Source organism: Mixophyes fleayi, chromosome 1 (genome assembly GCF_038048845.1).
Source record: "Mixophyes fleayi isolate aMixFle1 chromosome 1, aMixFle1.hap1, whole genome shotgun sequence".
NCBI classification, from domain to species: Eukaryota; Metazoa; Chordata; class Amphibia; order Anura; family Limnodynastidae; genus Mixophyes; species Mixophyes fleayi.
Genome location: NC_134402.1, coordinates 295,732,297 through 295,756,868, shown reverse-complemented (window position 1 = coordinate 295,756,868; position 24,572 = coordinate 295,732,297). Strand labels below are relative to the sequence as shown.

Genomic DNA, 24,572 nt, shown 5'->3' with positions numbered 1-24,572 from the left:
ATTTAATAAGAAGCTACAAAATGTGGTCACTTGTCATGGTTGGACAGAAATGTAAACTTAATTTTACTAAGTTGCCTTTTACACAATCTAGGCACATTTTATTTTAAGATGTGTATCATAGTTGCCTACTCTCCTGGAATGTTCAGGAGACTCACAAATTTCTGGGAGTCCTCCCGGAAGAGCAGTGAAGCCTCCCGGTTCCTAATCACTTCAAAAGTAAATTGGTTGGGGCGAGGCTTAGGACGCAAATTGCGTGTCATCGTGGCCCCGTCGGAAAATGTGATTGCCATTTAGGGGACAGGGCCAAATGACATGCTCCATCGGGCCCCGTCCTCAACATGCCCACCTCTCCCTGAGTTCCCGGAGTCCTTGCCAATGTTGGTAAGTATGATTTATATATATGCCAGAGAAAATTAAAAAAAATCTAAATGTACCCTAAATATCCAGTTTCTGTGATACGTTATTGTAATATATAAAAAGGGTCAAACTATCAGTATTTTATGAGAAAAGAAAAATGAATGCTTTATCCAAATCTAATACTAAACAGTGCTTTGATGAGATTTTATATTTTGCAAATATGCAACTTGCAGTCAGTCTATATGCCGATCCCACACCTCAAATCAAAATATTCAGTCATTCACTAAATCCCATAGTTTCGGTACAGTCAGGATTTAAAGAGTATTCCCAGGAAGTATTTGTCTCTTACAAAGTATCAATACTCACCACCTGTACGGTATCAGTCCTCCTGTTCTGTATGCAGGGTTAAAACGTCATTGTGACGTCATCGGAGCTCGGATCTCGGGAGTTTTGGAATCCATAAATACTGCCCTCCACGGTGATCTAGCGTCATTTGAGAGAGGGATAGAGAAGGGGTAGGATAGAGTGTAGAGCAGTTGGGCAGGCAAACTTAGAGAATTGAAAGAGGAGGGTGGTAGCAGTATTAAAGAAAGCTCCATTGCTAATTGTCATTGCTGAAATACAAATATACTAGGCTTTTCTTCTGAATTTGCACCAAAAAGTGTAGGATGTTATATACACCCAAAGAAAAGAGCTCCATTGCCCCATTGCTAATTGTCATTGCTGAAATATAAATACTAGTCCTCCTTGCAGGCTTTTCTTCTAAATTTGCACCAAAAAGTGTACGGTGTTATCCAAATGGATTCACAGCAGTACACAAAAGAGCAGGAGCAGCAAGCAGCTGCTGTCACCAGTCCTGATGATAGTAATCCCTGTACATCATCTGGTAAAGCCTATGTAAAAGTACATAGTCTTTTTAAGTCAGGGAAGGAAACATCTAAAAAATCACCTTATACCATGGTCAAGAAAAAAAGAACTGTAATCCAAGCAAAGTTATCTGCCCAAAAAAAAATTGCCAATAAGCCATTCTACACACACAGTGGCAAAGAAAGAATGAGGGCTTCACCTTTCTCTATGAGTGCGAGATCTAAAATTGTTACTTAGGCATCTTCTTGTAAGGTCACTTGTGACCAAGCAAGACCAATTCAGACTCCAAAAGTGGTGTCCAAATACTTTTAAGTGTTATGAGCTTTTTGTCACTATCCAATAACGATTGTCGTATCTCGATTTGTGTTTCCAACGCACAAAGATTTATTCTCAAAAAGTAGCAGTATAAATATATTAGCAAAATAATAGCAAGTACAGCCGTTACTTATCGCAGGCGCTCTGGATCCAGTGAACAGTCATTCAGTCCTGAAGTCTGTGGTCTAGGTGACTGAACTCTGGATGAGGAGCTGCTGCTTATATGCAAAAAGAGATACAGTAAAACAAAGCAAAGGTGTGGCTTGCTTCTATTGGTCCAGGCATCAGGGGGTTGCAGATCATAGGCTAGTTTAAGCTCAGGAATCCAAAGGAGGGGGTCATCTCTACAGGGGATGAGCTCTGATCTTCCCGCCAAGATTACTCATCATAATAGTCCATAATTCCTTAACATTAATAACTTACGTATGCACTCTGCGATTCATTCGCAGAGTGAACCGGACAGTTGCAAATGCGAAGAGGATTAGTATGATACCACACATGACTGGATTCCTTCAACGTGTACCATATGTTTTACTGATATGCCTATAACTTATAATATTACATATAAATACTACTATATTTCGACATAAATGACTATGTGTTGCAACTACCATTAATGTGTACTATTTTACAAGTGTGCGTGTTTGTGCGAATGTATGTAAAATACTAAATACTGTTGTTGCCACTTGTTGCAGTTGCGTACGCCCTTCCACACCGTACCTTGCCCTTTCACGCCGTAGCGTACCGTACGCATCTTTTCAAACAAAGACAACCAAGTTTGCTCGATTTTAATTGAAATGACTTTATCCAATATGCTGACTTCGACAGCTCCACCCTTTGATAGTATAATAAACTATCACCTAATCCCAGTTTCAAGTTCAGGGTTATACAACACTTCTTCACATACCATGATCTCGGTGTCTTGCACCACCCTTTCAGTCTCTTTCTCAGTGTTACTCCCAGAAGACTGTTTTCCACACTGCAACACAGTAGGAACACATTTGACACACAAACCAATTGCTAAAAGGACACCCAGTATAAGGAGAAGGAGCTTGCCTACACTCGCAACCATTTCCTGTACCCACTTCCCCAGACCAGAGAACCATTTCACAGGGTTCAACCATGAGAACCAACCTGCCACCTTTTCCCCGACCTCATATAACGAAGAATTATGGTTCTTTCGAAATTCCCATTTCAGTTGCAAAATTTCATCCATCTTCCGGTCTATAACCTCTTTAGGGTCATCCGTATTATTGGTGATGTACGTGCAACATTTTACACCGAACTGGGTGGCCAGTGTCACACAGTACCCACCAGTAATAGAGGTGAGATAATTACGTACCAGTCTATGTTGCACCAACTCCTCCTTGTACGCTTGTAGCTCCCTTCCAGTATACCTGAAAGTGTCATCATACATCTCGGTGATATTATCTATTAATTTAGCTAGGTCTTGGATATATTTAAAGTTTAATGTTCCCCGAGCGGTCCTGGTGAGATCTAGAGCAACCATAACTTGAAACCCTGCGGTTTCACTAATCAATTTTGTAGCTATGGGCTCCTCACCAGGAATCATATTTCTCTTGCCACGGTGTTCATACTGTGTATGTATGTATGGTGGTGATGTAGTCTTGTGAATACCAACCATTTCTTCATGAGTAAAAGTCATGATTTCAGGAACCAGTTTAGCTAAGAAACACAAGCCCTTGGAACTCGGAGTCACCCAGGAATAAGCTTTCCTCCCACAAAGTACACATCATCAGGGAGAACATAAGGAACAGTATGTCCATTAATTATATCACACAGAGTTTCGATAAAACTACTCATGCCTAGTGTCTCCATTTGCTCAAGACATGTGTCAGCATGGATGACATTTTTACAATTATCTATAGACTTTTCCAATGGATACTTTCTTATGTTTGGTTACACGCCCTAATTTGTGACTTCCGTCAACATTCCTGCTTATGGGTGGCCTCAGTCTCCCTCCAAAATAAGCGTGGCGAGCCATTGTCTGATCTGATAGGTCAGCTTCCCAATTCTCCAGATGCTTTGCATGAGAGATATTTAGACACAGCAAAGATCTGTCTTCAGAGTATTGTGGAAGCATTAGACTAGGGGACCTTGTGTTATGGTACCTCCCCTCTGTGGGCCTCCCACCCCCCAATTCGAGTACTTCGGAGATGTTTAATGGGAATGGCACTAGTCCTATGTTATGCTGCCCCTGCGGCACATGAGAGCACACCCAGCACTCGGTTTGGTTTAGCACCTTACCCACCAGGGAGTGATAATCCTCCAAAGGATGCCCGCCCACATTCAGATTACCAGTGGACTGACATCGCTGGATGCATCTCTCTTCAACTAGGGAGTCACAGAACTTGCAGATACAATACTCATCAGACAATAGCCCCTCACACTGCCTCCGAGTTCCCGAGCTAGCAGACCTTTTTATAACCCCTGGACCAAGCTTGATGATGGACTGCTCTGGGTATTCTAATAACTTTTCCTCAACCTCCATTTCATCACTTCCAGAGCCTTCCTCTATCCTCCATCCTCCTTCACAAAAATAGAATGTCCTAAAAAAAGTAAAAACAAGGAAAATCCTGGAACAAAAGAAAAACAAAAACCGCCACTCCATAGCTGGAAAGATAGTTTTGATGCAACGTCTCTGGCTCAGGTGTCTTGGCTGCGGGCCTTAGGTCTCCCGGAACAGATTTACGAGTGACAGATCTGTGTCGTCGGTCTCAGTTTTATCTTGCACTTTCTCCGGGTTATTGACTCTCCTGCAGTGGGTGGAATGGACCCAAGTGTCTCTCTCTGCAACCTTCAGTGATGTAGTACTGGTCAGCAGCACTTGGTACGGGCCTTCCCAACGGTCTGTTAAACAACCTGAACGTAAGAAATTGCGAATCATAAAATAGTCCCCAGGTTCAACATCATGACAATTCGTTTCTGGAATACTAAGTGACAGCATTTTGAGTTTTTGTTGTTGTTGTTTCAGCTGTCTGCTCATTTTTATAAGATATTGCACAGTCACTTCATTATTACACTTTAAGTCGTCTTGCGGACTCACGATCAAATGAGGTTGTCGTCCGAACAGTATCTCAAAGAGGGACAGATTAAGAGGAGGTCTAGGAGCGGTTCGAATGCTATGGAGGACTAGTGGCAAAGCTTCAGGCCACGTCAACCCAGTTTCAGCCATTATTTTACCAAGCTTGTTCTTTATAGTACCATTTACTCTTTCCACCTTACCACTGGCTTGTGGTCGGTAAGGGGTGTGAAGTCTGCTACTGATTCCCTTGAGATTACACATATTCTGGAAGATATCACCAGTAAAGTGGGTACCCCTATCACTTTCAATGATTCTAGGGATACCGAACCTACACACAAAATCTTGTACAATTTTCTTTGCAGTGAACACAGCAGTATTAGTGGCTGCCGGATATGCTTCTACCCAACCGGAAAACACATCAATACACACTAACACATACTTTAGATTCCTGCACGGTGGTAATTGGATATAGTCAATTTGTATTACATGAAAAGGTCCGTCTGTAGGAGGGATGTGGGATGGCTCAGTTGGAATAGTTTTCCCGACATTTTTCCTCAAACAAGTAAGACATAACATTGCTTTTTTACCAGCCTGAGAGGAAAATCCAGGAGCACACCAGTATGCTCTCACCAGTTTGCACATACCTTCTTTATCCAGGTGAGTCAGACCGTGTGCTGCTTCAGCCAGGCTTGGATAGTATGTTCGGGGAGCTACAGGCTTACCTTGTCCATCCCTCCAGAGTCCTGAGGACTCTTGACCACATCCCTTCGCCTTCCAGACTGCCTTTTCCTGCAGGAAACACAAATCTTGCATTTCAATTAATTTCTGCATGTCTAATGTCTGAAAAACCATCATAGTCTCGGTCGATACAGTCATTGGTTGCCCTGCTGCCCATTTAGCAGCTTCGTCTGCCCTGTTGTTGCCCAATGACACTGGGTCTTCTTCAAAGGTATGGGCTTTGCACTTTATGACGGCTACTGTTCTGGGTAGCTATATCGCTGTCAGAAGTCCTTTTATGTGTTGTAAGTGTGTCACTGGCGTACCTGCTGCTGTCGTAAAGTTTCTAAGATGCCAAAGGGCCCCAAAATTGTGCACTACCCCGAAGGCGTACCTAGAGTCAGTATATATATTGGCTGATTTACCCTCTGCCAACTCACACGCTCTCCTTAATGCTACTAGTTCCGCCACTTGGGCTGAGTGAGGTGGGCCAAGGGGTTCAGCTTCTACCACATCCTGATCGTCTACCACAGCGTAACCAGTACATAGCTCTCCCGTCTCTGTCTAACTATGACAACTTCCGTCTGTATAAAACGTAAAATCTACATTTTCTAAGGGGGTGTCACGTATGTCGGGCCTTGCAGTAAAGGTCTGATTCAGGTGTTCCATACAGTCATGCGTGTCAGTATTCTTGCCTAACTCATCATCAACCAGGTTCTCCTCACCTCCCACCCTTTGTGTCTCTAGAGACACATATGGAAGGTATGTAGCTGGATTAAAGGTGCTACATCGTTTGATGGTGATTTTTGAGGGTGCCATCAGGGCTAGTTCCCACTTTGTGAATCTAGCTGAAGAAACATGTCTGGTTTGGGCTGAATTTAACAGAGCTGATACAGCATGGGGCGTATAGACAGTTGAATTGTGTCCTAATACTATGTCCTCGCTCTTACTTACTAAAAGGGCCGTTGCTGCTACACTTCTGAGACATGTTGGGAGTGACCTTGCCACATTGTCTAATTGTGCACTGTAGTATGCTACCGGTCTGCTAGCGTCACCATGTTTCTGTGTGAGGACACCTGCTGCACAACCATCAGCTTCCGTAAAGTATAGCTCAAAAGGTTTTTCATAATCAGGTATTCTTAATGCAGGTGCTCTAGTCAGACTATCTTTAAGATTAAAGAACGCTTGCTATGACTCTTCTGTGTGTACGACACGTTCTGGTTTCGAGGAAGAGACTAGTTCCTGCAATGGTAATGCCAGAATAGAAAAACCTGGGATCCAGGATCTACAGTATCCACACATCCCCAGGAAAGTACGAATCTGCTTCTGGCTCTGCGGCAGAGTCATGTGTTGTATGGCCTCAATTCTGTTGGTTGTCAGGTGTCTTAGCCCCTTGGTGAGGCAGTGTCCTAAGTATTTGACCTTAGTCTGACATGGCTGTAATTTATCCTTTGCCACCTTGTGCCCTGTTTGTGAGAGATGAAGCAACAACAATTTAGTATCATGTAAACATGACATAAAAGAATCAGAGCACAGCAACAAATCGTCCACATATTGAATTAGAACAGACCCATTGCGGGGTTGAAAGGATTTCAAACAGTCATGTAAGGTTTGGGAGAAAATACTGGGGCTGTCAATGAACCCCTGGGGTAGTCTGGTCCATGTGTATTGCAATCCCCTGTAGGAGAATGCAAATAGGTATTGACAGTCAGGGTGAAGAGGGACTGAGAAGAAAGCAGAACATAGGTCAATGACAGTAAAATGACAAGCAGACGGTGGAATCTGCATGAGAATGACAGCTGGATTCGGCACTACGGGGAATTGGCTCTCAACAACTTTATTAATTCCCCTTAAGTCCTGGACTAATCTATAGCCCCTCCCCCCACTCTTCTTCACAGGGAAAATGGGACTATTTGCTGTGCTTGATGTACGAATTAAAATCCCCTGTTGCAGCAGCCTTTCAATAACAGGATATACCCCTAGTTCCACCTCTGGTTTTAATGGATACTGTGGGATTTTTGGAGCTATCCTACCACTTTTTAGATTTACCATAACAGGTGCTACGTTTGCCATCAGTCCAGTGTCCTGTCCATCTCTGGTCCATAGTGAACCCGGTATTTCCAGCAACATCCCCTTTACTTGAGATGGACTTTGTTCTATAACAGTAGAGTGTAACATTAACCTTTGAGGGGTGTCCAATATATCCTGTACCTCATGAGCGACCTTCTCGGGTATATCTAGGAACACACCATCTGAAGTACAGGTTATGACACATCCCATTTTACCTAACAAGTCTCTCCCTAGTAAGTTAGTAGGATCCGCTGCAGCCAAGACAAACGAATGCTTAGTATGCAGAGGCCCGATAGTAACTTCAGCGGGTTTAGTTAGAGGATAATGTAACACTCTTCCCGTTTCCCCCATAGCTGGAACAGTTTTACTGGTCACCTGTAGATTAAAAGGAGAGGTTATCCCAGATCTGGCCGCCCCTGTATCTACAAGAAAAGTTTGTTTCCTACCAGCTATGTCAACTATCATTTTTGGTTTTTCTCTCAGACTCTCAGTTAACCTCACTGGCTGTAGACTACAGGTATGAACTGACCCCTAGCGCTGACTATCATTTTCCCGCGCAATATTTGCTGCTATAACATGCGCAGGTAGCTGTGTGTTCTCTTGCCTATGTGTGTTTCTCCGTGGAGGATACCTATATGATTCCCCCATTGATGTTTTTCTTTCCTTGCTTCTGGACAGAATCTCCTTATGTGTCCCTCTTTATGACAGCGAAAACATACCATTACCTTCTTACCTGTGTCGTATGTTTGGTATGTTTGTGGTTCTGTGCGTTTTCCCTCTAAAGCCTGAATACTCACCGTCATCAACCTATCGCCTTTCTCTTCTTTCTTTCTAAAGATATTTTTGTCATGTTTGTCGAAGTCAACAAATTGGATAAAGTCATTTCAATTAAAGTCTAGCAAACTTGGTTGTCTTTGTCTGAAAAGATGCGTACGGTACGCTATGACGTACGAGGCCACGCTACGGCGTGAAAGGGCGTACGCATCCACTACACGTGGCAGCAACAGTAATTGGTCTTTTACCATACATTCGCACAAACACGCATACTTATAAAATAGTACACATTAATGGTAGTTGCAACACATAGTCAGTTATGTCGAAATATAGTAGTATTTATATGTTATATCAGAGTTACATGCATATTAGTGAAATACACGGAACGGGTTAAAGGAATAATATCATGAGTGGTATCATAATGAACCTTGTTACATATCCTACTGTTTGGTTCACTCTGCGAGGGAATCGCAGAGTGCATACGCAAGTTATGAATGATAGGGAATTATGAACTACTTAAGACTAAGGAATCCTGGCGGGAAGAGCAGAGCATACCCCCTGCAGAGATGACCCCCTCCTTTGGATTCCTTAGGATGAACCAGCCAATGATTGACGACCCCTTGGACATTCCTGAGACCCGGACCAATAGATGCAAGCTATACCATCTTCATTGTATTACTGTATTTGATTGTGTATATAAGCAGCAGCTTGTGATCCAGAGTGCAGACATCTTGTCCCCAGACTTCAGGATTGAATGACTGCACTGGATCCAGAGCGCCTGCGATAAGTAACGGCTGTATTTACTATTACTTCGCTTGAGCATATATATATTCTATTATTTGCGAATAAATCTCTGTGCTTTGGAAACACAACTCGAGGTTCGACAATCGTTATTGGTTAGCGACAATACGCACATAACAATTTGGGGGCTCGTGAGCTTTGGAGGTTTCGTTGCCGATGATACGCAAGACCAACGGATTTCGGTTCCTCAACAAAGGGTGGAGACGCGTCATAAACGGGTAAGAACGCATGGTGTTCAAAACCTGAATTTTACTCTGTGTTGCGAAACCGAATGTCCGTTTTGCATTATCTAGGGCACGCTAACTAGAACCTAGGGACAAAAGAGAAAACTGTTTCTTTTTTCTGTCATTGTGCGTTTTAACTGTATTGCATTGCTTAGCGTATGTGTATTTCCTGCTGTGCGTACGCGAACTTCCGGTAGACTTGCCACGTGGTTAAACAATCGTTTTGATAGTTATTATACATGCATAGTATAATTACTTGTGAAAGCCTCTGAGACATTATTACTATTGTTGGGAACTTTTGATTTTCTGCGCAGAAAAGGTGTATAGTGTGTGATGTTGTAACGTAGATACACTGTTTTATTGTGGATTGTGCTCAGTTGCTGTCTGACGAGGCGGATTGCCCAACTGAAGGACGGTATACAGGGCAGGTATACCGAATGCGAAAACGTGTTTTTCGCAAAGCGCTACCAATAGATCGCAAGGTTTGCTAATAATTAGTATTGGTAGGCAGTGCGATCCGATCGCACCGTTAGTGCGAATTGGTGAAGCAGCTAGGAGAAATTATACTGGAAAGGCAGGTTAATTGTATTAACTTGCCCTCCCAGCGATAATAAACTCAGCAGATTTTTGTGGTTGAGCCAGGATATCGAGGAGCTGATAGCCCCTGGGGCCCACAGTGATATTTCTGTATTAGGGATCCTCGCCTGGTGCGAGAAAAGCGAGTGAACGCGGCTAAAGGAAATACGTTCACCAAGCATTATAGATCTCTAGCGGTGAGTATAGCAACATAGTTGAAATTATTAGGTGGAAAGAACAGAGCTTTGCGGTGTGTCTGTATTTCACATTTGGCCGGAAGGAACAGAGCATTGTGGTGTGTCTGTGTTCCGGGTAGAAGGTATATTGTTCAACATGGGTGCTAAGCATACGCTAGAGATGGTCAGTGTACTGCCTAAGGAAGGCCCTATTGGTTCAGCGAGGTTTCTCATGTGTAAGAAATATGGTTCATACGCAACTGTGTATTGTGACACGTGGGTCGAGATGACCAAAGCTTGTGATAGGCCTTTCCCAACAATAGGAAGTTTTAATGCAGAGGTACTAAATACTGTAAAAGATAAAGTATGGTTGATCAAGTCAACGAAAAAGAGAAATAGACATAATGATTGTTTAAAATTGTGGCAAATGGAAGGGAACACATGGCAGAGCAGCGAATGCAAACCGGAAGTAGGCGTGGCGAAAAGCGCGTGCAAGGCGGATGTAACCGTTGAGAAGCGTGGTGAACTCAGCGCAAGCGCGCCCCCGCCACCTTATGTGGCGGGAGGGGTAAGTACAGCCGTTGTTAAAACTGAAAATAGAAAGATTGCTAAATTGTACCCTGTTTTAAGCCAGTTTCAATCAAGTGTATCTGAAAATGAAGATGAACCCACTGTGATTTCGGCCATTGCCCATGCTGTTAGTGTACTAGAGGCTCAGCGCAAGTATGAGAAAATGGCTGAGATAGGTGAGAGTAGCGTGATCACTAGGAGTGAAAGCGTTCTAAACCTAGGACCAGTAAATCCTGTAGTGTCCCCTGAAGTCAGTGTACCAGAGGGTGCGTTCCCAGTCCGCACAATATCAGTTCCCAATGGGAAACCGGATAAGGATGGTGTAGTTCCTTTAAGAAATTTTACAATGCATTGTCCCTGGACTAGATCAGAATTACGTTCCATTATGACTGAGTTCCCAGACCCTAGAAAGGAGTTAGCTAAATGTCAGAAATTTGTTAAAGATTTAGGGAATGCTCACGAACCAACCAGTAAGGATTGGCGGGTAGTGTTGAGGGCGTGTCTTCCTCCCAATACTAACATACAAAAATTTATTGAAGATTGTTTGTTGGAGGAAGATGACACCTTGACTGATGAGATTAACCAACGGAATATAGAGCAAATTGTCAAACACTTAGCCATCTGTTTTCCAGTAGTAGTAAATTGGAGTAAGATTTTCACCATTAAACAAAAGGATAGTGAAACTGCCTCAGATTACTTTGCTAGAGCTATAACAGCGATCGCACGATTTACTGGGATATCCAACATAAGTGAGGATCCACATCACAGAGAGGTAGCTGTAGGAGTACTGATGGATGGCCTTAGAGAAAATTTAAAGACGAGGGTACAAACCACATTACCTAATTGGAGAGGCGTCACGGTAGACTCTCTTAGGGAGTCTGCTGTGGAGCATGACAAGAACCTTTTTAGAAAAAGGGAAGAGAAAAGTGATAAGTTAATGACGGTAAGTATACAGGCTCTAGAAGGGGTGCATACACGACCACCAGCATACAACCCATATAACAGGAAACCTAAAGTGATCAGGTGTTTCAACTGTAACGAGGAAGGACATTACAGGAGAGATTGTAAAAAGGAAAGACTAAATACACATAGGGGTGGGTCACATAGATATCCTCCAAGGAGGGATTCACATAGACTAGAAGACTCACATCTACCCGCGCATATTACAGCAGCAAATGCTGCGCGGGAAATCAATAGTCAGCGCTAGGGGTCAGGTCATACCTGTAGTCTACAGCCAGTGAGGTTAACTGAGAGTCAGAGTGAAGAACCAACAATGATAGTTGACATAGCTGCTAGGAAACAAACTTTTCTTGTAGATACAGGGGCGGCCCGATCTGTGATAACCTCTCCTTTCAATCTACAGGTGACCAGTAAAACTATTCCAGCTATGGGGGTAACGGGAAAAGTGTTACGTTATCCTCTAACTAAACCCGCTGAAGTTACTATTGGCCCTCTGCATACTAAGCATTCGTTTCTCTTAGCTGCAGCGGCTCCTACTAACTTGCTAGGGAGAGACTTGTTATGTAAAATGGGATGTGTCATATACTGTACTTCAGATGGTGTGTTCCTAGATATACCCGAGAAGGTTGCACATGAGGTACAGGACATATTGGACACCCCTCAAAGGTTAATGTTACACTCTCCTGTTATAGAACAAAGTCCATCTCAAGTAAAGGGGATGTTGCTGGAAATACCAGGTTCCCTATGGATCAGAGATGGACAGGACACTGGACTGATAGCAAACGTAGCACCTGTCATGGTCAATCTAAAAAGTGGTAGGATAGCTCCAAAAATCCCACAGTATCCATTAAAACCGGAGGTGGAACTAGGGGTATATCCTGTTATTGAGAGGCTGTTACAACAAGGGATTTTAATTCGTACAGCCAGTACAGCAAATAGTCCCATTTTCCCTGTGAAGAAGAATGGGGGGAGGGGCTATAGATTAGTCCAGGACTTAAGGGGAATTAACAAAGTTGTTGAGAGCCAATTCCCCGTAGTGCCGAATCCAGCTGTCATCCTCATGCAGATTCCACCGTCTGCCAGTCATTTTACTGTCATTGATCTATGTTCTGCTTTCTTCTCAGTCCCTCTTCACCCTGACTGCCAATACCTTTTTGCATTCTCCTACAGGGGAGTGCAATACACATGGACCAGACTACCCCAGGGGTTCATTGACAGCCCCAGTATTTTCTCCCAAGCCTTACATGACTGTTTGCAATCCTTTCAATCCCACAATGGGTCTGTTCTAATTCAATATGTGGACGATTTGTTGGTGTGCTCTGATTCTTTTATGTCATGTTTACATGATACTAAATTGTTGTTGCTTCATCTTTCACAAACAGGGCACAAGGTGGCAAAGGATAAATTACAGCCATGTCAGACTAAGGTCAAATACTTAGGACACTGCCTCACTAAGGGGCTAAGACACCTGACAACCGACAGAATTGAGGCCATACAACACATGACCCTGCCGCAGAGCCAGAAGCAGATTCGTACTTTCTTGGGGATGTGTGGATACTGTAGGTCCTGGATCCCAGGTTTTTCTATTCTGGTATTACCATTGCAGGAGCTAGTCTCTTCCTCAAAACCAGAACGTGTTGTACACACAGAAGAGTCAGAGCAAGCGTTCTTTAATCTTAAAGATAGTCTGACTAGAGCACCTGCATTGGGAATACCTGATTATGAAAAGCCTTTTGAGCTATTTTGTACAGAAGCTGATGGCTGTGCAGCAGGTGTCCTCGCACAGAAACATGGTGACGCTAGCAGACCGGTAGCATACTACAGTGCACAATTAGACAATGTGGCAAGATCACTCCCAACATGTCTCAGAAGTGTAGCAGCAACGGCTCTTCTGGTGAGTTAGAGCGAGGACGTAGTATTAGAACATAATTCAACTATCTATACACCCCATGCTGTATCAGCTCTGTTAAATTCAGCCCAAACCAGACATGTTTCTTCAGCTAGATTCACAAAGTGGGAACTAGCCCTGATGGCACCCTCAAACATCACCATCAAACGATGTAGCACCTTAAATCCAGCTACATACCTTCCGTATGTGTCTCTAGAGACACAAAGGGTGGGAGGTGAGGAGACCCTGGTTGATGATGAGTTAGGCAAGAATACTGACACGCATGACTGTATGGAACACCTGAATCAGACCTTTACTGCAAGGCCCGACATACGTGACACCCCCTTAGAAAATGTAGATTTTACGTTCTATACAGACGGAAGTTGCCATAGACAGACAGAGACAGGAGAGCTATGTACTGGTTATGCTGTTGTAGACGACCAGGATGTGGTAGAAGCTGAACCCCTTGGCCCACCTCACTCAGCCCAGGTGGCGGAACTAGTAGCACTAAGGAGAGCGTGTGAATTGGCAGAGGGTAAATCAGCCAATATATATACTGACTCTAGGTACACCTTCGGGGTAGTGCACGATTTTGGGGCCCTTTGGTGTCTTAGAAACTTTACGACAGCAGCAGGTACACCAGTAGCACACTCACAACACATAAAAGGACTTCTGACAGCGATACAGTTACCCAGAACAGTAGCCGTCATAAAGTGCAAAGCCCATACCTTTGAAGAAGACCCAGTGTCATTGGGCAACAACAGGGCAGACGAAGCTGCTCAATGGGCAGCAGGGCAACCTATGACTGTATCGACCGAGACTATGATGGTTTTTCAGACATTAGACACGCAGAAATTAATTGAAATGCAAGATTTGTGTTCCCTGCAGGAGAAGGCGGTCTGGAAGGCGAAGGGATGTGGTCAAGAGTCCTCAGGACTCTGGAGGGATGGACAAGGTAAGCCTGTAGCTCCCCGAACGTACTATCCAAGCTTGGCTGAAGCAGCACACGGCCTGACTCACCTGGGTAAAGAAGGTATGTGCAAACTGGTGAGCGCATACTGGTGTGCTCCCGGATTTTCCTCTCAAGCTGGTAAGAAAGCAATGTCATGTCTTACTTGCTTGAGGAAAAATGTTGGGAAAACTATTCCAACTGAGCCATCCCACATCCCTTCTACAGACGGACCTTTTCAGGTAATACAAATTGACTATATCCAATTACCACCGTGCAGGAATCTAAAGTATGTGTTATTTTCTATTGATGTGTTTTCCGGTTGGGTAGAAGCATATCCGGCAGCCACTAATACTGCTGTGTTCACTGCAAAGAAAATTGTACAAGACTTTGTATGTAGGTTCGGTATCCCTAGAATCATTGAAAGTGATAGGGGTACCCACTTTACTGGTGATATCTTCCAAAATATGTGTAAACTCATGGGAATCGGTAGCAGACTCCACACCCCTTACCGACCACAAGCCAGTGGTAAGGTGGAGAGAGTAAATGGTACTATAAAGAACAAGCTTGGTAAGGTAATTACTGAAACTGGGTTGGCATGGCCTGAGGCTTTGCCCTTGGTCCTCCATAGCATTCGGACCACTCCTAGACCTCTTAATCTGTCCCCCTTTGAGATACTGTTCGGACGACAACCTCATTTGATCGTGAGTCCACAAGACGACTAGAAGTGTAATAATGAAGTGACTGTACAATATCTTATAAGAATGAGTAGACAGCTAAAACAACAACAACAAAAACTAAAAATGCTGTCATCTGGTATGCCAGAAACGAACTGTCATGATGTTGAACCTGGAGACTATGTTATGATCCGCAATTTCTTACGTTCAGGTTGTTTAACAGACCTTTGGGAAGGCCCGTACCAAGTGCTGCTGACCAGTACTACATTACTGAAGGTTGCAGAGAGAGACACTTGGGTCCATTCCACCCACTGCAGGAGAGTCCATAATCCGGAGAAAGTGCAAGATAAAACTGAGACCGACGACATAGATCTGTCACTTGTGAGTCTGTTCCGGGAGACCTAAAGCCTGCAGTCGAGACACCTGAACCAGAGACGTTGCCCCAGAACTATCTTTCCAGCGATGGAGTGGCAGTTTTTGTTTTTCTTTTGTTCCAGGATTTTTCTTGTTTTTACTTTTTCTAGGACATTCTATTTTTGTGAAGGAGGATGGAGGACGGAGGAGAGTTCTGGCAGTGATACGGATGAAATGGAGGCAGAGGAAAAGTTATTAGAATACTCAGAGCAGCCCATTATCAAGCTTGGTCTGGGGGTTATGAAAAGGTCTGCTAGCTCAGGAACTTGGAGGCAGTGTGAGGGGCTATTGTCTGATGAGTATTGTATCTGCTAATTTTGCGACTCCCTAGTTGAAGAGAGATGCATCCAACGATGCCAGTCCCCCAGTACTCTGAATATAGGCAGGCATCCTTTGGAGGATTATCACTCCCTGGTGGGTAAGGTGCTAAACCAAACCGAGTGTTGGGTGTGCTCTCATGTGCCGCAAAGGCAGCATAATATAGGACTAGTGCCATTACCTCTAAACATATCCGAGGTACTCGAATTGAGGGGTGGGAGGCCCATAGACGGGAGGTACAATAACACTAGGTCCCCTAGTCTGACGCTTCGACAATACTCCATAGACAGATCTTTGCTGTGTCTAAATATCTCTCATGCAAAACGTCTAGAGAATTGGGAAGCTGACCCATCAGATCAGACAATGGCTCGCCACACTCATTTTAGAGGGAGACTCACAAGGTCACCAATAGGCAGGAATGTTGATGGAAGTCACAAACTAGGGCGTATAACCAAACATAAGAAAGTAGCCATTGGAAAAGTCTCTATAGATAATTGTAAGAATGTCATCCATGCCGACACGTGTCTAGAGCAAATGAAGACACTGGGCATGGGTAGTTTTATCAAACTCTGTGTGATATAATTAATGGGCATACTGTTCCTTATGTTCTCCCTGATGATGTGTATTTTGTTTGTGGAAGGAAAGCTTATTCCTGGGTGACTCCGAGTTCCAAGGGCTTGTGTTTCTTAGCTAAACTGGTTCCTGAAATCATGACTATTACTCATAAAGAAATGGTTGGTATTTACAAGACTACATCACCACCATACGTACACACAGTATGAACACCGTGGCAAGAGAAATATGATTACTGGTGAGGAACCCATAGCTACAAAATTGATTAGTGAAACTGCTCGTTTCCAAGTTATGGTAGCCCTAGATCTCACCAGGACCGCTTGGGGAACATTAAACTTTAAATATATCCAAGACCTAGCTAAATTAATAGATAATATCACCGAGATGTATGATGACATTTTCAGGTATACTGGAAGGGAGCTACAAGCTTACAAGGAGGAGTTGGTACAACATAGACTGGTACTAAATTATCTCACCTCTATTACTGGTGGGTACTGTGTGACACTGGCCACCCAGTTCGGTGTCAAATGTTGCACGTACATCACCAATAATACGGATGACCCTAAAGAGGTTATAGACCGGAAGATGGATGAAATTTTGCAACTGAAATGGGAATTTCGAAAGAACCATAATTCTTCGTTATATGAGGTCGGGGAAAAGGTGGCAGGTTGGTTCTCATGGTTGAACCCTGTGAAATGGTTCTCTGGTCTGGGGAAGTGGGTACAGGAAATGGTTGCTAGTGTAGGTAAGCTCCTTCTCCTTATACTGGGTGTCATCTTAGGTTTATTTGTCAAATGTGTTCCTACTGTGTTGAAGTGTTAAGAGGTTTATTATGATACCACATATGATAGGATTCCTTCAACCTGTTCCATATATTTCACTAATGTGCATATAACTTATAATATATAACATAAATACTACTATATTTCGACATAAATGACTGTGTTGCAACTACCATTAATGTGTACTATTTTACAAGTGTGCGTGTTTGTGCGAATGTATGTAAAAGACTAAATACTGTTGTTGCCACGTGTTGCAGTTGCGTACGCCCTTCCACGCCGTAGCGTGCCCTTTCACGCCGTAGCGTACCGTACACATCTTTTCAAACAAAGACAACCAAGTTCGCTCGATTTTAATTGAAATGACTTTATTCAATATGCTGACTTTGACATAAGGCATTAGAGGAAAATGTATGCTCAAATTCAGAAATGACACCAATCCCTGAGAAGAGTTCATCCACAAGTGCTATGTGTAATTGTGACCATTCTGATAGTGTACCCATAAAGAAGGCCCCTTTCAGCATTTATGCTGATATGTGCCTGAACAGCCCAAGTGTACCCGGTGATACACCAATTGAGGATGCCACTTTGGAATTCGAACAGGATGAGGGGGATATTTGTTTAGCCGACGAGGGCACTAATGAAGATGTTGAGTCTGAGGATGATGACAACATCTTGCCACAGTAGAGTTAATTAACAGCACTGTTACACTAGGTGCCTTAAGGCCATTGTTACCTTGTTTTGTTGGGGCCCAAACAAACCAAGCATTTCAGCCACAAGGAGTGGCACTTTTGTGGCTGAAGTGCTTGGTTTGTTAAAGTGTGCATGTCCTTTTTAAGAACCAACATAACAGTGGGTGGGAGGGCCCAAGGACAATTCCATCTTGCACAACTTTTCTTTTCTGCCACTGCTTTGTGCCAATGTATCCTAGATGTGCTAGGAACTGCCGTGTGTTTGAGTCATTGCTCTGTCACTTAGCATCCAGCCAGGTCGCTGCAGTATTTGTCCGAAAGTGTATGAAAATAATATTGTGACCTGTGAAGTGGTCAAAATTGACTGCAAATGACTTGAATTAGTGTTATTGAGGTTAATAATAAAAGCAAAATTATGTGATTTTAGCATATTTTAGCAATTTTTCTAAAAAAATACAGATCCAAAACTAAACCAAAACACACGAGGGTGGTTTTGCCAAAACCAAAACCAAAACACAAAGCTATTCCAGATCCAAAACCAAAACCACTTCACGGGGGTCAGTGAACATCTCTAATTCCTAGGGAGAGGAACTTCTACATTCCCAGATGTGCTCTGATAATGCTTAATGGAATGTAAATAAATTGATTGTAAAATATTGAGATGTACAAAACATTCTGTCAGGGTCTAGTTTGCCTTGGTGTATCCTAGATGACCAAAAAATCACTACAATGATAGTTTGTATTATTTTCTATTTCCATATAACAAAATATTGTATGTTGTTTTTACTTCTTCATCAATAACATTTTGCTGATTAACACATTTATTTTCTTTTGCACCAGTTTGTGAAACCCAGACTATTTGCACTTCAAGTAGGATGGAGAAATTCTAATATATTTGTCATGTTTTCTTAACAGCCAACCTTGCCGTGACAGACATCACCTTCCTAGTATGCTGTGTGCCCTTTACTGCTACACTTTATCCACTGCCCAGCTGGGTGTTTGGAGATGTCATGTGCAGAGGAGTGAACTATCTACAGCAGGTATGTAGGTTTCCTATAAGCTCTAATGTAAATGGATAATACATCAATTTGATAAGTTTATCTTTGAGTTAGTTCCAGAAGGCAGTTTTCCACCAGTCCTGAATCCACTTATGCTGGCTTTTCACTACACATAAGTGACCTTTTTCCTACTTTGATGGTGTTATTGGGGATTCCAGAAGAACATTAGAATATATTTGTACTGAAACATGCCCCATTGTTATATCCAACAGTGAACCCTTCAAGTGTAACAGTCTAAGGCTGGATACACACTACAGAACATTTCTCTCAATGCCATATCACTAACGATTTTACCAATGACTGAAAGTCCTGATCAGCATGTGGATTCATGTGTACACACTATACATGATTTACAAGATTTACCTTCAGATCTGTGCTCTTCATCTGTCATAACCATCAGCTAAAAAAGATTGTGACTCTTTAAACTCTACAGACATCTGGTCATGAGAGCATACACACACATAATTGGAACAACATTGTTCCATCCCTGAATGATATTTTTAGTCCGTTTATAAAACCAAATTAAATGATTCCATGTGCTTTGGAATGATAATCGTTCAAAGTAATGTGATATCGGGTTGAACGGTCATTTATCGTGTGATTGGCCAGATAATCGGTTGAAAAACCTGTAGTTTGTACTAGGGATGTGCACCGGCAACTTTTGGTGTCTCGTGTTTTGGATTCGGATTTGTTTCGCAAAACACCTGCCGAAAGGTTTTGGTTCGGATTTAAGGTTTTGGATTAGGATTTTTTTTGAAAAAAGCATAAAAAGTTCAAAAATCAAGTTTTTGGGCTTATTTTCACTCCTACGCTATTATTAACCTCAATAACATTCAATAACAATCATTTCCACTAATTTACAGTGTATTCTGAACACCTAACAATATTGTTATTAGTCCAAAACGTTGCAACGAGGTATCTTTCTGGAATGCGTAATGTGGAGTGGTCCCCACAATATAATAAGAAAACCATCAACTGGTCTTAATTATACCAAAAATTGTACCTGGACTGCGTAGAGGAATGGTCCCCACAATATAATAAGAAAACCATCAACTGGTCTTAATTATACCAAAAATTGTACCTGGACTGCGTAGAGGAATGGTCCCCACAATATAATAAGAAAACCATCAACTGGTCTTAATTACACCAAAAATTGTACCTGGACTGCGTAGAGGAGTGGTCCCCACAATATAATAAGAAAACCGGCATCAACTGGTCTTAATTACACCAAAAATTGTATCTGGACTGCGTAGAGGAGTGGTCCCCACAATATAATAAGAAAACCGGCATCAACTGGTCTTAATTACACCAAAAATTGTACCTGGACTGCGTAGAGGAGTGGTCACCACAATATAATTTAAAAACCCTCAAATGGTCTGAATCCCACCAAAAATTTTACCTGGACTGCGTAGAGGAGTGGTCACCACAATATAATAAGAAAACCGGCATCAACTGGTCTTAATTACACCAAAAATTGTACCTGGACTGCGTAGAAGAGTGGTCACCACAATATAATAAGATAACCATCAACTGGTCTTAATTACACCAAAAATTGTATCTGGACTGCGTAGAGGAATGGTCCCCACAATATAATAAGAAAACCGGCATCAACTGGTCTTAATTACACCAAAAATTGTACCTGGACTGCGTAGAGGAGTGGTCACTACAATATAATTTAAAAACCCTCAAAATGGTCTGAATCCCACCAAAAATTGTACCTGGACTGCGTAGAGGAGTGGTCCCCACAATATAATAAGAAAACCATCAACTGGTCTTAATTACACCAAAAATTGTATCTGGACTGCGTAGAGGAGTGGTCCCCACAATATAATAAGAAAACCGGCATCAACTGGTCTTAATTACACCAAAAATTGTACCTGGACTGCGTAGAGGAGTGGTCACCACAATATAATAAGAAAACCATCAACTGGTCTTAATTACACCAAAAATTGTATCTGGACTGCGTAGAGGAGTGGTCCCCACAATATAATAAGAAAGCCATTAACTGGTCTTAATTACACCAAAAATTGTATCTGGACTGCGTAGAGGAGTGGTCCCTACAATATAATTAAAAAACACTCCACGGGTCTGAATTCCAAAAAAAAAGTTTATGGACTGCATAGTGTAGTGTTCCCCACAATATTATTTAAAAATTTTGCAGCAACAGTCAACGTTGTTTAATATCTGATACACCTCTATCTGGACTGCATAGTGGAGTGGCCCCGGTACTAAATTTGGTACCGGGGCCACAATACCTCCTCCAACTTCCAAGTAGTTCTAGCACGTCAATACCTCTTGTTTTAAATTATGACAGGGCATTTTACTTTTGGTTTAATTTTTTGAATTTGTTGACATTTTGTTTTACTTTTTGAACATGGCAAACGACTGTTGAATGGTCACATAATGCCAAAAAAAGAGTTGCAAGATGGAATTGTCCTTGGGCCCTCCCACCCACCCTTATGTTGTTGAAATAGGACATGCACACTTTAACAAACCAATCATTTCAGCGACAGGGCCTACCAAACAACTGTGGCTGAAATGATTGGTTTGTTTGGGCCCCCACACCAAAAAAACAATTCATCTCTCCCTGTACAAACTAAACAGGGGCTTCCAAACTGCCTTTTTTTCCTGCCAGTAACAATATGAACTGTCTGACATGTCTATTTGGATGGTGTCAGCAAAATAATCCTCCACCATTTTTTCAATTGTGACAGCATCCAATGCAGCGACAGTAGACATGTCTGCAATGGTTGGCAGGTCCTTCAGTCCGGACCAGATGTTATCAGCATCCCCGCCAGCGGCTCTTTTAGGAAAACTGAGCTTTTTCCTCGCAGCCATAGATGTGGAAGAAAATGAGGGTGGAGCTGTTGGCATGTCACGGTCCTCTTCAGAGGACAATCTCCTGACCAGAAGGTCTTTGCACCGCTGTAGACTTGTGTCCGCCGGAAACAGAGACACAACATACGCTTTAAACTGAGGATCGCGCACGGTGGCCAGAATGTATTCCTCTGACTTTAAAAGAGTGACCACCCTCGAATCCTGGCAAAGCGTACGAAGGGCTACATCCACAAGAGCTACATGCTTGGTGTAATCGCAATGGTTTACCAGCTCCTCCCTCACTTTCTCCAGCTGCTTCTGCAACAGCCTGATCAGGGGAATGACCTGACTCAAGCTGGCAGTGTCGGAACTGACTTCTCGTGTGGCAAGTTCAAACGGCTGGAGATTCTTGCACAACACGGAAATCAGTCTCCACTGCGCTTGACTCAGGCGCATCCCCACTTCTTTGCCTATGTCGTAGGTGGCTGTGTAGGCCTGAATGGCCTTTTGCTGCTCCTCCATCCTCTGCAGCATATAGAGGGTGGAGTTCCAGCGCGTCACAACCTCTTGTTTGAGGTGATGGCAGGGCAGGTTCATGCTTTTTTTGATGTGCCTCTAGTCTGCGGTAGGCACTGGCTGAATGCCGAAAGTGTCCAGCAATTTTGCGCGCCACCGCAAGCATCTCCTGCACACCCCTGTCACTCTTGAGGTAATGCTGCACCACCAAATTAATGGTGTGGGCAAAACATGGGACGTGCTGGAAATTGCCCATATTTAATGCCCGCACAATGTTACTGGCATTGTCTGACACCACAAATCCCCATGAGAGTCTAAGTGGGGTAAGCCGCTGGGAGATAATTTCCCTCAGTTTCTCTAATATGTTGTCAGCGCTGTGCCTCTTATTAAAGCCTGTAATACACAATGTTGCCTGCCTTTGCACGAGCAGCCATTTCGTAGATGCTGCTACTGATGCAGCTGTTGCTGCGGAAGGGGATGTATCTACCCAGTGGGCTGTCACAGTCATATAGTCCTTCGTTTGCCCAGAACCACTTGTCCACATGTCCGTGGTTAAGTGGACAGTGGGTACAACCGCATTTTTTAGAGCACTGAGGACACTTGATCGTACTTCTCTGTACATTTTTGGTATCGCCTGCCTAGTGAAGTGGAATCTCGACGGGATTTGGTACCGGGGACACAATACCTCCATCAACCCTCTAAATCCCACTCCACTGATGGCGGACACCGCGCACACGTCTAACACCAACATTGCAGTTACAGCCGCAGTTATACGCTTTGCAATAGGGTGACTACTATCATATTTTGTGGTCATGGCAAACGACTGTTGGACGGTCAATTGTTTTGTGAAAGACTTAGCCGTCTTACGACTTCCCCTCTGGGAAGATGACCGACTAACAGCAGCAACAGCAGCAGTGGCAGTAGTAGGCGTACCGCTGCAGGATTCCTCGGATGAATCCCGTATTGGAGAGGACTCAGTCTGGCTGCTGACTTGGGCTGCAGGACTCAATCTGATGGAGATCGTGGAGGAAGTTGACGAGGAGGGTGTTGCTGGTGTGTATCCAACTGGACCACGGGATTTAGGTGTCCCTGTACCGATGACGGTCCTAGCCCCAGTTCCTGAACTAACCACTGAACTATGAAGGTTATTCAGGTGACGTATAAGGGAGGATGTCCCTAGGTGGGCAAGATCCTTACCATTGCTTATTTGAGCTTTACATAAGCTACATATGGCCATACATTGGTTGTCCGGATTTGGATAAAAATAACTCCAGACCGAAGAGGTGCATTTTTTGGTCTTCTGACAAGGCATGACGATGGGCTTTTTCATCCCATGGACATCAGCTGTTTCCCCCCCTGGTGCCTCATTTACAGTAACCACATCACCATCCTCATCATCAAGTTCCTCCACAGCGCCAGCTACATCAATAGCCACCTCTTCCCGTACAGTGATGGGAAGGTCAGGCTTGACAACCACCAACACCCTTGGACTCGCCTTGGGGATTTGTGATAATTTCTCTTTAGAAGGCAAAGTTATTTGCTGTTTTGTTGCTGACAGCATAACTCTCTTCAATTTTTTTAGGGGGGGGAGGAGGAGGAGGGCTAAGATCCTTGTGTGAAGCTGAACCACTAGTCATGAACACGGGCCAGGGCCTAAGCCGTTCCTTGCCACTCCGTGTCGTAAATGGCATATTGGCAACTTTACGTTTCTCCGCAGATGATTTTAAGTTTCTCTTTTTGCTACTTTTACTTAACTTGAGCTTTTTGGATTTTACATGCCCTGTACTAGGAGATTGGGCATCGGGCTTGGAAGACGACGTTGATGGCATTTCATCGTCTATGTCATGACTAGTGGTAGCAGCTCCAGCATTAGGAGGAAGTGGGTCTTGATCTTTCCCTACTTTATACTCCAAATTTTTGGTCTCCATTATATGTAGCACAAGATACTGCAGAATGTGTGAACTTGGTAATATTGCAGTACCAAGGGGCTTATACTGCAGGATTGGTTTTGCAAATTTTGTTGTAATTACATTTTTTTTGTATTTTTTTTTTTAACTTTTTTTTTATTTTTTTGAAAATGGGGAATAATGGGGAAATAACTATGCCCTTAGAAGGACAGAGCACAGGACACAGCACCACTGGACTGAACAGGACACAGCACAGGACCCAGCAGCACCACTGAACTCAAAATTGACAGAGCACAGCACACAGCACCACTGGACTGATACTGCAGAACACAGCACAGCACAGCACAGAACAGAACTAAACAGCACAGCACGAGATCTACCAGGACAGAGGACCACCTAACACACCCTCCCTCTACCCTGATCAATGCCCGAGTGAAGATGGCGGCGACTAGCGGGGAATTTATAGGACCCCAGTATCGCGAGATCCGACAGCGGGATTATGACTCCGAGCCTCGGTTTCAGGTTTTCATT

General features: G+C 43.3%; 1 protein-coding gene across 1 annotated transcript in view; it reads left to right on the top strand.

Annotated features, from left to right (window-relative positions):
• The window catches only part of LOC142108185 (G-protein coupled receptor 54-like), an 85,480-nt gene that overhangs the window by 25,748 nt on the left and 35,160 nt on the right, over nucleotides 1–24,572 (top strand). Inside the window, exon 2 of the mRNA XM_075191809.1 lies at nucleotides 18,659–18,783. Within this exon, the coding sequence (XP_075047910.1) occupies nucleotides 18,659–18,783 (125 nt within the window). The remainder of the gene's footprint in view (nucleotides 1–18,658; nucleotides 18,784–24,572) is intronic.